This window comes from Cryptotermes secundus, unplaced genomic scaffold (assembly GCF_002891405.2).
Source record: "Cryptotermes secundus unplaced genomic scaffold, Csec_1.0 scaffold369, whole genome shotgun sequence".
Taxonomy (NCBI): domain Eukaryota; kingdom Metazoa; phylum Arthropoda; class Insecta; order Blattodea; family Kalotermitidae; genus Cryptotermes; species Cryptotermes secundus.
This window is the reverse complement of record NW_019725844.1, coordinates 952319-964400: the sequence shown is the minus strand read 5'-3', so window position 1 is coordinate 964400 and position 12082 is coordinate 952319. Positions and strand designations below refer to the sequence as shown.

Sequence of the window (12082 nt, the reverse complement as noted above, 5' to 3'; positions counted from 1 at the left end):
TTTAAATGCCGCCCTAGTGCTGCTATTTTACCTTAACGAAATTACATTTTTATGGCATTCAAGGAGGAAGAGGAAGTTATTTTAGAGCCTACCTAATAGATTTTGTGTACATAGTCTAGGACAGTTTCTACTTTGTTGTGGAGCCAGAAACAAAGTTGCTGTAGATGCATCAGTTAGAAACCACATGCCTCCAAAACCTTTGGCACTATACAATAGGCCTTTGTGCACAGTGGTTCAAAATAAATATAGAAACTTTTTTTAAAATTTCATATCATTATTCTCTGAATATTATTCTAAAACAACAAAGCCACGGACAGAATGATGAGTCTGCTGTATGCATTTGAATAGGCATAAGAATAAATATGGCTGCTTTACTAATATTTCAACCTCATGTTTTCGAACAGCTATTTCATACAATTTTTTATTTGCCAGAGAGGTCTTGTGCCATATAACAGGTATGCCCTATGAGCCTATTTACAAATTTCCTTCCCAGGACTTTTCAAGCGCAAAACACTTAAATACGCTTAGGCATAAGAGTGCAAAAAAAACTGACTACCCCATCAAAGGCAACCAAAGGATTATCGGCACAGCATTGACGGTCATAAGGCGAGACATTTTTTATTCTTTCTCAATATGCCGATCTAAATCACAACTGTAAAACGCTGGAAATTCTTTCATAAATTGTTGTTATATCTGCAATACATAAATGTAACTATACGTACTAGCAAAACGAAACATGATGTGTTCCAGCTTCTGGGATATAATATCGAGATATCAAGTAATCCGTCGAAAGTTGCCCAACATATTCCTCCGAAATATCGATTTACTCTCGACGGACTACATGGTATTATAACCGAGAAGAGAGAGTTCGTCATGACTGGTCATGACTACTGCTATGAGAACCTCAACTACTGCAAAATGAAACATATAGACTGATTTAACTCCTGAAAAATGAAATATATTGACTGATTTTTTTCTCCTCCTTGTATCAAAGGGTAAGAGTGTATGCACGTCCGTGTTACCAGTAAAATATTTCCCTCTAGGCACTGAGCATGCTCTCTTTCTAATGGAAATTGGTCGTAGACTTGCATGGGTCCCACGTTTGAGTTCTGTAGATCCTGTATAAGCTTTGAGGACGCCTAAAAGATAAAATGGCGGATGGTGTGGACATTGATTTGTACGCGGATGATATCGAACAAGATTTTGCACAGGTACTGTGTATTTAAATATAGACTTGGTACAACTTTACAGTCTGTTTATAATTGTAGAGAATTACCTTAAATGTGGCATCAGAACTATCGGAAACGTTATTAAAGCAGCTGCAAAAAGTAAGGAGTTTGCCGGTTTAGTGCGCCGAGTTACATGAATAGGTTTTGTAGCGGTCACGTAGCAGGCAAATGTATATTGCGTTGTGTTCTTTTGTGTAAAATTGGATACCTAGAGTTTTATTATATTGAACCAGTTATGAAAGTGTTATTTATAGTACATTATCAAGACTTATAAGCCCAGCACAATGTAAACTGCATATTTACGTACAGATTTTTGTTAGTGCTTATTTAAGGATTCTTGTATTTGACGATGCTGACAGTTATCCGAGATTTGCAGTGTAGAATGGTAAAGCAATTGGTAAATAATTAATTACAAAGGATGTTAAAGGAAGTGGTCGTAGCATATTTGAGGTACTGTCCCGGCATTTGCGTAGTGAGACTAAGGACGACCACGAAAGCCTTAGGATAATTGACGCTTGGCCGAGATTCCCATCGGGTTCCTCCTGAGTACAAGTCTGAAGCGTTATCACTTTAGCACACTTCTTCGGTGAAACTTGTTAATGTGAAAAAATATTACTACCAAGGAAATTTTGCAAAACGTGATTGCAGCGCTGCATTTTAACTCGAAAAAGGTATTTCACTCAGATTAAATGCATGTTTTTCTTCCGCTTCTTGGATTTAATCTGAACTTTCAGCTGTGGAACTTAAAATCAAAGCACAGTTCAGCATTAACAGATAAACACATTTATGAACCCGCTTTATGCAGAATCTGTATCAGATTTGTTTCTAAATTTTAGCGTTTGGTTCCAGTAAGGAACAATTCTGGTCATGTATATACTGTTTTAACTATCAAAACTCTTTTTAATATTCTCTTTATATATCAGGGATTATCCCTCTAATTTTATCCTCATTTCTGCGTTAATGTTCGAGCATAAATAAATTATGAAAAATTCTCAAATGTCACATTACATATAATTGTCTTCAGAAATAGAACTACAATCCGTTACAAGTTTTGTATAATACACATGAGGTAAAGCTATCCCTGTAACAGGCTGTGGTGCACTATGGCCATGGGGTTGACTCAGCCTCAAACAGAAATAAGTACCAGGAATCTTCCTGGGGGTGAAGAGCAGTTGGTGCATAAGGCTGACAACTTCACTGCCATCCATGAGCCATTTGTCTAGAAAATGTGGGGGATCCTTGATGTCTCACAACCCTGTGGGCCTGCATGGCCTGTTACAGGGGTAGCTTTACCTTTACACTCACACATAGTTCACATCAGTAGTCATACAAATATTTTACTTTTGTTAGCAATTCTGCTATTTCACAGCAGATCAGCGATTGCATTTCTGGAAGTCTACATTTGTTATAACTGTTGATTTTGGTTTCATGTTTATATATTTAATTTTACCTTTGTCTGTACATACATCTAGTTCCCCTTCCTTATTGTTAGGAAAGTACCTGTTTTGCTGTTTATGGCATTTATATTTTCAACTACCAGTTTCAGTGCTGTGTAGTCTAGGCACTGACAGTGTTGTAAAGCAAATGTCAAAAAAATTATTACTAAGATTAACATGTACCTGATTAGGATATCAGAAGAAAATTAATATCCAAATCCAGCATTTAAACCCCCTAGTAGCTGTACACTGCAGCTGCAATTGAGTGGCCTTGCAGCAGGCATTTCTCACAGCATTTTTCATTGTGATGCAATTTAGAAATACTGAAGCTAATTTTATGAATACAGTCCATTATATTTCTCTAAGATACATTTTAATATTATCCACACACACATGCCTAGGTCTTCCTAGTCCCTCTGGATTTCCCAACAAGGCCCTATATGCATTCCTCTTTTGCATTCATGCTATATGATATGCTCATTTTATCCTCATTGACATCATCGTTCTGATCATTCTTGGCAAAGAATACAAATTATCAAGCTCTGTTTAGCAGTTGTCTGCAACCTCCTATCATTTCATTTCTCTTTTGTCCAGATGTTTTCCTCAGTGTCCTGTTCTCAAACACCCTCAGTCTCTGTCCATCTCAATATTAGAGACCAAGTTTCATGACCAGAGAAGTTTTAGTTTTGTATAGTCTAATTTTTTACACTTTTAAACCAGATGAGTAGTTGAAAGGCTGTGGACTGAGTAGTAGCAAGCAGTACCCAAAGTCACTCCTCTTGAATAAGTTTTGATTTGTTAGTGTCATTCCCAAATATTTGAACTTTGCCACATTTTGAAGGGATATGTTAGCTGTCTTTATGAATTTGCCCTACAGTCTGGTGAAGAGACATGAAACATATTAGTTTTCTCTGCATTTGCTTCTAGACCAATCTCCTAACTGGCATAAGTTAAGAGTGTCAAGTTGTGGTGTATTTGCTCCATGCAAGAATGGTTGAGTTGCAGACACAGCTGTTTATAAATAATGCAGTGGAACAAGGGGTTATGCAACTTGCTTCTAGGCCGTGGCTTGGTAAACACACTTTTGCGCAGGCACAATGATGTCACATCCCAGCAGTGCTTAGCTGTCATGTGACTAGTGTTTCCTGTGCGGTCTGTAGTATGCAATAGTAGAACTGTGTTTTCTGCGTCGTCTGTGCCACAGCTATGTAACATGAGTCTGCTTGCAGCTAAGAAGAGTCCAGAAGAGTTTTTAGTTGAGTTCCGAGGTTCCAGGGTGATTGAACAAGAAATTGCAAGAAGACTTCATAGTGATTTGAAGTACAAGTTTCTGTGTTGAGGTCCGTTGCCAGGAGACGACTCATGAAGACGGAGAATCCTAGTGTGTGTGCAGTGGTGAACTGTAAATTGTATAAATCAGCGGTGGTGCTGTATTAATTATAATTAAGAGAGGGATAGTGTAACCGAATTGCTAACAAATCCAATCATCCGAATTAGAACCCGTTATTTTCGTCACGCGTACCGCCCTATGTGTGACAATATTTATGTTATCTCCCAATAGATATACATCATCAGCATAGACAGCAACTGGTGTGTCCCATTTAGTTTCATTCCCACCTAGTTTTCCTGCACCTTCCTAATAACATATTCTAAAGCAATGGTGATAAAGTATCTCCTTGTTTTAGACCATTGTATTGATTGATGAGGCAACTTACAGGAACATATTCCTTTTATGTTTTTACATTTATTAATTTAGGCTAATGTATTATAATTTTTTTTACAGTCACTTGTCATCACTGTATTTAGACTTGCATATATTTTAAACAAATATGGGGAAGTATTTTTAACTACTACAACCAGCAGTATGTCTACTGAGACTGAATTCAATTAGCTGTATGTGTAAGTCAGGTCCTGATGTGCCTGGGTTGTATTGTTAATTATCTTTTGGGTAAGAATGTGCACTGCTGACTGATCCCAGCAAGGTTTCATATGGTGTAGGCTCTCTGATATGAAAGCTCTACAGCCTGTTATTCTTTGGGCATTTTAAGTACAGTCAACTCTCGATTATCCGGGGGCGGATTAACCGGTTTGCGGCTTAACCGGGGCTTTTTTTTTTTAAGTTTATATGTTGTTTAATATTCATTCACTTTTGTTTCACATGGTGAGTTTAACACTATTTTCGCACTAGTGTGAACCGAGCTCTGCATTATTTCGTCCCGTTATGCGAACACAATGTTCTAGGGTGGGGGTGAAAGAATGCAAGAATTTTTGGAAAGTTTCAAGGACAAATACACCGCCCCAGGTTATTTAACGGTACCATCTCAGTGTGAGAGTGCATTGTGAAAGTAAGTATCAGTTTCTTAATATAGATCTTCAAGTGCGTTAGCAAAATGTCGGGGTTTAAAAGGAAGCGTGTTGTGTTAAGTATTCAACAGAAACTTGAAATTATCAATCAGCTGGAAAAAGGAGCTGTAGTTAAACAATTAGCAATGCAATACGGTATTGGAGAACAAACTGTTCGTGATTTGAAAAAACAAAAGAATGAGTTAATTTCCTTTGCTTCGTCTTCTAATTCAAGCGGAATGAAGAAGAGAAAAACCATGAAGAAATCAACATACGATGATCTCGACAAAGCGATGCTGACCTGGTTTAATCAACTAAGGGCACAGGGAACAACAATAACAGGACCAGTTTGTGCTAAACAAGCTAAATATTTTTTCGAAGCACTTGAACTAGAAGGGAGTTTTGACGCTTCTTCCGGTTGGCTAACACGTTTCAAGCAGCGTCATGGAATACGAGAAATCAGTATTCAAGGTGAGAAATTGTCAGGGGACTTGTCAGCATCAGATCAATTTTGCACCAATTTTGATAGTTTTGTGAAAAGTGAAAATCTGCTGCCAGAACAAATCTATAATGCCGATGAAACGGGTCTTTATTGGAAATGCTTGCCAACCAGAACATTGGCATTTCAAAATGAAAGACAGGCTCCAGGTCACAAATCCAGTAAGGAGAGATTGACAGTCTTGTGCTGTTCTAATGCATCAGGAACACACAAACTAATACCAGTAGTTATCGGCAAAGCGAAAAGACCACGCTCTTTTAAAGGAACAGTAGCTTCAAGTCTGCCTATCCATTATTTTAACCAGAAAGTAGCTTGGATGAATAGAGCGATATTTAAAGAATGGTTTGATTTTAAATTCGTGCCTCAAGTTCGTGACCATCTAAAATCCCAAGGCCTACCTGAGAAAGCTGTGCTCCTCATTGACAATGCGCCCTCACATCCTAACGAAAGTCTCCTGAGGTCAGATGATGGAAATATTTTTGTGAAATATTTTCCCGCTAATGTTACCGCACTTATCCAACCAATGGATCAAGGAGTTATCTCAAGTATGAAGAGAATCTACAGATCAAATTTGCTACAAAAGTACATCGATGAAGGCAATGATCTGACGTGTTTCTGGAAGTCCTTTTCAGTATTAGATGCCATATACGAGATTTCAACAGCGTGGGATACAGTAAAGCCATCTGTATTGAAAAATTCATGGAAGAAACTGATGCCTTTCATCACTAATGAAGATGACGAAATCCATGGATTCACTGGATTCAGTGAAAATGAGATAGCCATAAAATTGACAAAAGTGGCTAACCAAGTTCATGGTGGTGAAGAAGTCAACGAGGAAAATATAAGAGAGTGGTTTAACTGTGACTCGTGTGAACCGGGCTTCGAAATGTTAAGCAGTGACGAAATCGTAACTTCAATGGGGGTGCAGCCAGAAGAGCGGGAAGAAAGTGAGAATGAGGAAGAGGTGGACAGTGTTGCCAGTAAGAAAGTATCACATGGTGCTGCGCTTAATCATTTGGAATCCTTACTAGACTATCTTGAGAGTGAAGAGGACAGTTTATTAAGTGACAAGCTAATATTACGTAGGCTTCGTACGGATATCCGTAAAAAGGAAAATGCCGCGAAAAAGCAAAAGACAGTATTAAATTATTTTAAGTGTTAAGTGTGACCGTAAAAAGTGCTGGATGTTGTTGAACAGTGATTGAAATAACTAATTCATACTGAGTGTAATGTAAAGAAAGTATTAAATAGGCCATGAGATGACATAGAAATGAGGATGAATAAATTTAAATACAGGTAGGTCTATAGTATTATGAAGGTATTAAAAGGTAAAAGGTAAAGTTGTTCCTCTGCTCAACGAATTAAGCCCTACGCCATTAAGGCGTGTGGGGGAGTGGATGTATAGATCCAAATTTTCTTGACCTCGGCACTAGTTGGAGGTGAGTGGTCAGCTTCACGCCCCGGCCGCTTTACCCCCGGGGAAAGAGCCCCCGGTACCCATTGGATAGGAGGTTGGATGGACCCCAGAGCCGGTCTGGACGATTTGGAGAAGTTAAAATTCTTGACCCTACCGGGACTCGAACTCCGACCCTTCACAGTCGTCCAGCCCGTATAATAAAATTTGGCTTAACCGGGTTTTCGATTAACCGTGACTTCCATCCCCACCATTAGCCCGGATAATCGAGAGTTGACTGTATTCATGTTCTAAATGTACCGCTAATCTGTATAAAAGATATTGGCAGTATGTTGTAAATATTTTTTGTTTGCAGTAATTATGAATTTTGTATCACCAGCACTTTGTGCTGTAATCCAGTTAATGAATATGGAAGTAATGGCAGAAACAACTTGTACATACTGCTTTGGATGGTTAAATAACTTCATCAGTTGTGATGATAAATTGCATGACAAGTGTTATGATAAGATATCAAAGAATGATGCATCAGATAAGCAAAAAGATGATGGTGGGACTGACAGAATTGAAGAGTTTGCCAAGATTACTGCAATGCAGTCCATAAATGACAGTTTGCAGTCTATTGGTGAGCCAAGACTAGGTGAAGATAAGTACTCTACAAGAAAATTGAAAAGAACTGAAAATGCTCTGAAAACAAAAATTTGTAACAGTCAAAAGGAAAATTTTTGAAACTAAACAAGAAGTTCAAACACTTTGAAGGGTACAATCCAGCTATTGTCCCTAAGAGTGTGGATGTTTAAAAAGTTCAAGAAATTTCCCCAGTTGTGTATAACTACATTATTAGGACAGCAGAGGAACTTGTTATGGACCAAGTCATGTCTTCCCCTAATTCCAAACCAGGCAACACTTCAAAACTTTAAAAGACGTTACTCTTGAAGTTGTAAAAAGTTATTATAACAATGATGAAGTTAGTAAAGTAATGCCTTGTAAAACTGATCAAATATTAATTGAAGGCAGTGGTGCCAAAATACGTGAACAAAACTGACTACTGCTATGCAGTTTGAAAGAGTCATACTCTCATCCTAAAATCTCAAATCCAGGAATCAAAGTAGGCTTTTCGAAGTTTGCATCGTTGCATCCCAGAAACTACTGTGGCACGTGCAAATGGGACACACAGATGTGAAGTTAGTGTTGGAAGCCTGAAAAATATTTAAATTATCAGGTGAGCATTACCTTTCTAAGTGCCAACACTTTCTCGTCTATGATTTGCAATTTACCTCTCACAAACTTTTTTCCGTGATCACAGTGAATGTACAGGACATGATAATTTAGATAATACACTAGAAGATGTGTTCATTGATTATTCAGTTGAAAACATCGCCTTCAAAGACTGGATTTTTTAGTCAAATATGAGTTAGTAATCACTGTAAAGACAATTGAATTCATTAAATGATTGCTTGAAAATTGTTGCTTCATTAATTGCATCACAGCAGGTGATGTTCCGCAGAGAGTTGAAATGAAATCTGCAATCAGGTGAATTATGGTTTTATGTGATTTCACCAAAAATTATTCTTTCATTTTGCAAGATGAAGCAGAAGGAATGCACACGCCACTATCCATCCATTTGTAATTTGTTTCAAGAAGTAAGATGCTTTAAATGCAGAGCTTGAGAATCTGGTAATGTGATCAGATTGAAGAGTGATTACATTTTGGTACATACCTTCCAGTGGCAACTAATTGAGCTGATTGAAGACACGAGGTGAAATTTTATATGTCACTTCTGAAGGAGACCCAGGAACCTTACAGTATTTTAATACAATTATTGACTTTTTGACATCTGTCATACTATTTTTTTATTAAAAACGTTTTGGAAACTGGACTCCATATCCCTCCTCAGGTCAAAGCGTACCCACTTGGGACCAATCCATAAAGCCAGTCCCTATCTCTGGACACCAGAACTGACACCAGACAGGATGTATAAACCATACACAACATAAATATAAGGGGGAGTTCATTCATTCATTTATTTTCCATGTATCCATGTACAGGTACAACCCAGGATATGGAAATAGTCCATTTAACAGTGTTCATACAAAATTACGCAAGTCTCATAGATACAATCACATACATCAGTTAATCAGTTTACATGATTTAAAGAGAACATTGATATATCAGATCTCTTCAGTGCAAATATAAAAACATGATTCAAGAAATTAAATAAATTGCCTAAATATTAATGAGCCAACCATACCTCCATTTGCACCACATAACAAGTAACAGAGTGCATCTAAACAAACATTGCGAAACTCCACTCACACACACACACACACACACACATGAGGCCTCCCACCTGTGCACTTGTCCCTTCCCCCCACGCGCGTGCTTGTGCTGCATGCACGCAAAAGCCATCCATGGATACACAAGATGAAATACTGCAGTTGTCAAAGCTGGACACAAACGGAGAAATGTGAATACAGGAAATTTGTGTGTTGCAAAGTATTGCTGTACTTAGGCTTTGAGGTTCTCACCCTTGTAACTGAAGAGTTTCAACCTCAGGGATGTAACATGGCCTGTTTCTTGCTTGGTTTACTCTTCGGCCCTGAAGTGGAGGCAATACCTGTAAGTTCCTGTGGAACATTAGTTCACTTTACTGAATTACACATGTTACATTCCATAAGCTGGGACTGTAGTGCTGTATCATAGGCGTATTGGGGACAGCTCATTCATGAAGGTAGTGTGTTAGGATATTGTAGCCTTACTTAGGTGTAGTTTTTTCACAACCTTTATAAAACTGATCTCTCCACATATGAATACTGTTGAAAAATGCCAATGTAAACTGAGGCAACGTAGTTAACATAACCTAATGTTTTGGCACATCCATCCTAATCCTTGAATGACATGTAAAATTTGTGCCTTATTCAACATTTCTGTCATGTTTTTGCAAATGCTTTCTGTTCCAGTGTGTCTTGAATCTTCCCTAGATTAAAAATAAAGGAATTGTAAAAGGAAACTTGTGTGTTCACTTTCTTTACTAGTTTTGAAGTTCTTTTTCTGCATGTAAAGATCACAGGTTTATTTCAACATTGTGTACTTACACAAATATTTATTCAGGATGAGTTTGCTGGAGATGGCGTGGATCTCTATGATGATGTGATAGCAGCACCGCCAACCACAGGAGGTGGAGGAGATGACAATTCTCAACCACCTCATACTCCAGGACCTCCAATTCAAAACAGTGATGGGCATTCACCAAACAATGCCAACCCGCCATATCACCAGATGGGTAACAACATTCAACCCAATCAAGTTGGACGTCGCCATCAACTGTATGTTGGAAACTTAACATGGGTGAGTGTTATGTACAGAAAATGCTAAAGATTACTTATTTTTTAGGCTTTTATGGTGGTTGGTTATTGATGTTAATGCTGTTCTTGGGTTGCTACACAATGTGGCTGTGGACAGTGGTGCTGATGTTTCATAGGTACATGTCTCCATCTTCAGAGTTGAAGATTGAGACAGCATGTACTTGTGAAATGTCAGAGCCATCACCCACAACCATACAATGTAGTAACTCAAGAACAGATTTAATATCAGTAATGTTAAAGATGTAATTGTAAAAAATTTGATTTGGTAGAGATGAAGTATACAGTTTTACTCTCAACTGAGGATTTCAGCCAAGGACATTATGGATTGCTGTATATTAGTAGCTGGCTATATAGTTCCTGTCATCGTGGGATAGCATGTACCCATGTTGCATTTGCCAGTACATTAGACGTATTTCAGGAAGTATTAAAAATGAACGTTGGAAATGGTAGATGTTGGCATTACCTTCCCGAATTCCATATGTAATGTGTTGATATTATAAGCCAATTTTGGTACTTCTCTTTGTTTGTTTATGTTTGTTGCATTGCCATAAAATGTTATTTACATAATCCATTAGTCATTTGTTGATGTTTTTGTCTTTAATAAAGGTTATAATGTGCATTACAGGGAGACAGATCTTTTTACAAAATATAAATTGGAATATCTCTAATACCAGATGGCATAATGGTTTAGAATTTGAGTTAAATTTAGGTCCCCACTGGCATCCATCGTTTAGGTTTGGGGTTAGTGTTTGTTAACCCTTTTGCTGCTCAGTGATTAGTTCTCATCCTATCCCCTTTGTCAATTCTTTTACAATTTTCCTTAAATATTGAATTCAGAGAAATCAATCAGAAATTGAATTAATACATATTATTTATTATTGCTAATGGGGTGGGACTAAGTCCCTTTTCCTGCGGCCACTTCTGGCCTATTGTACCAGCCCTAGATGATGGGTGAGGATGATTTTTGGAGCAGTTGGTGGAATGAAGATTGGCAGGGGAAACTGAAGTACTTGGAGAAAACCTGCCCAACGCCAGTTTGTCCACCACAAATCCCACTTGACCAAAACCGGGCCGCCGCGGTGAGAAGCCAGCGACTAACCGCTTGAGCTATGGTGCAACCCTATTATTATACTTACCTAAATCTTGCCACGGAAAGTACTAAATATGTAGTACTTAATACGTGACCTACATAAGTATCTCAGATCATAGATTATGACGATGTGAAAGAATTTCTTATTCTCCCTGTGCTGGGCAAGGTCAAGTGATGTATAGTATTTTGCATAAATACATAGTCGTGTAGCAGAGGCCTTATAAAGTACCAGCCTCTGAAAAATTTTTGACGTGTTTTTATCTGTAACATAAGTATTTGTATAGTGTTGAGAGGCCTTATATAGCAGCAGCTCTGAAACATTTGGAACACGGTTTCTTTCTTTGTACACTCTAAGGTCCAGTTATGTGTATCATGTTTCCCTTTTCAGTAAGGAAATTGTGGGGGGGGGATGATGTAATATGGTGTTCTGCGCCTACATCATTTGGTGATGAAGCTTGCCTTTAAAGTTTTAAGTAAATAGAACTTAAATAATAACTTGCTGTGGAACAACTGCACAGTTCTGTACTGCAGTACATTTGTGCTGAATTGAAGCTGGACTGCCACTGCCACTGCCACACAAAGGGCTGGCATGCTGGATGCATGATGATTGAACAGGTGTGAACTTACAAGAGGGATCCAGCATGGCTATGCATGCATTTTATTAATATCTCCCGTGAGGTTGAGGGCTAAACATTTCTGGTTTTTTTTC

The 12082-nt window shown here is 38.1% G+C and overlaps 1 protein-coding gene across 4 annotated transcripts in view; it reads left to right on the top strand.

Annotated features, from left to right (window-relative positions):
* Positions 1–1145: 1145 nt before the first annotated feature.
* LOC111863683 (cleavage and polyadenylation specificity factor subunit CG7185) overlaps positions 1146–12082 on the top strand; it is a 50317-nt gene continuing 39380 nt past the window's right edge. For all 4 annotated transcript variants that reach the window (XM_023850211.2, XM_023850212.2, XM_023850210.2 and 1 more), the window contains exons 1-2: positions 1146–1211; positions 10030–10266. In XM_023850211.2, the coding sequence (XP_023705979.1) occupies positions 1152–1211; positions 10030–10266 (297 nt within the window). In that variant the 5' untranslated portion in view covers positions 1146–1151. The remainder of the gene's footprint in view (positions 1212–10029; positions 10267–12082) is intronic.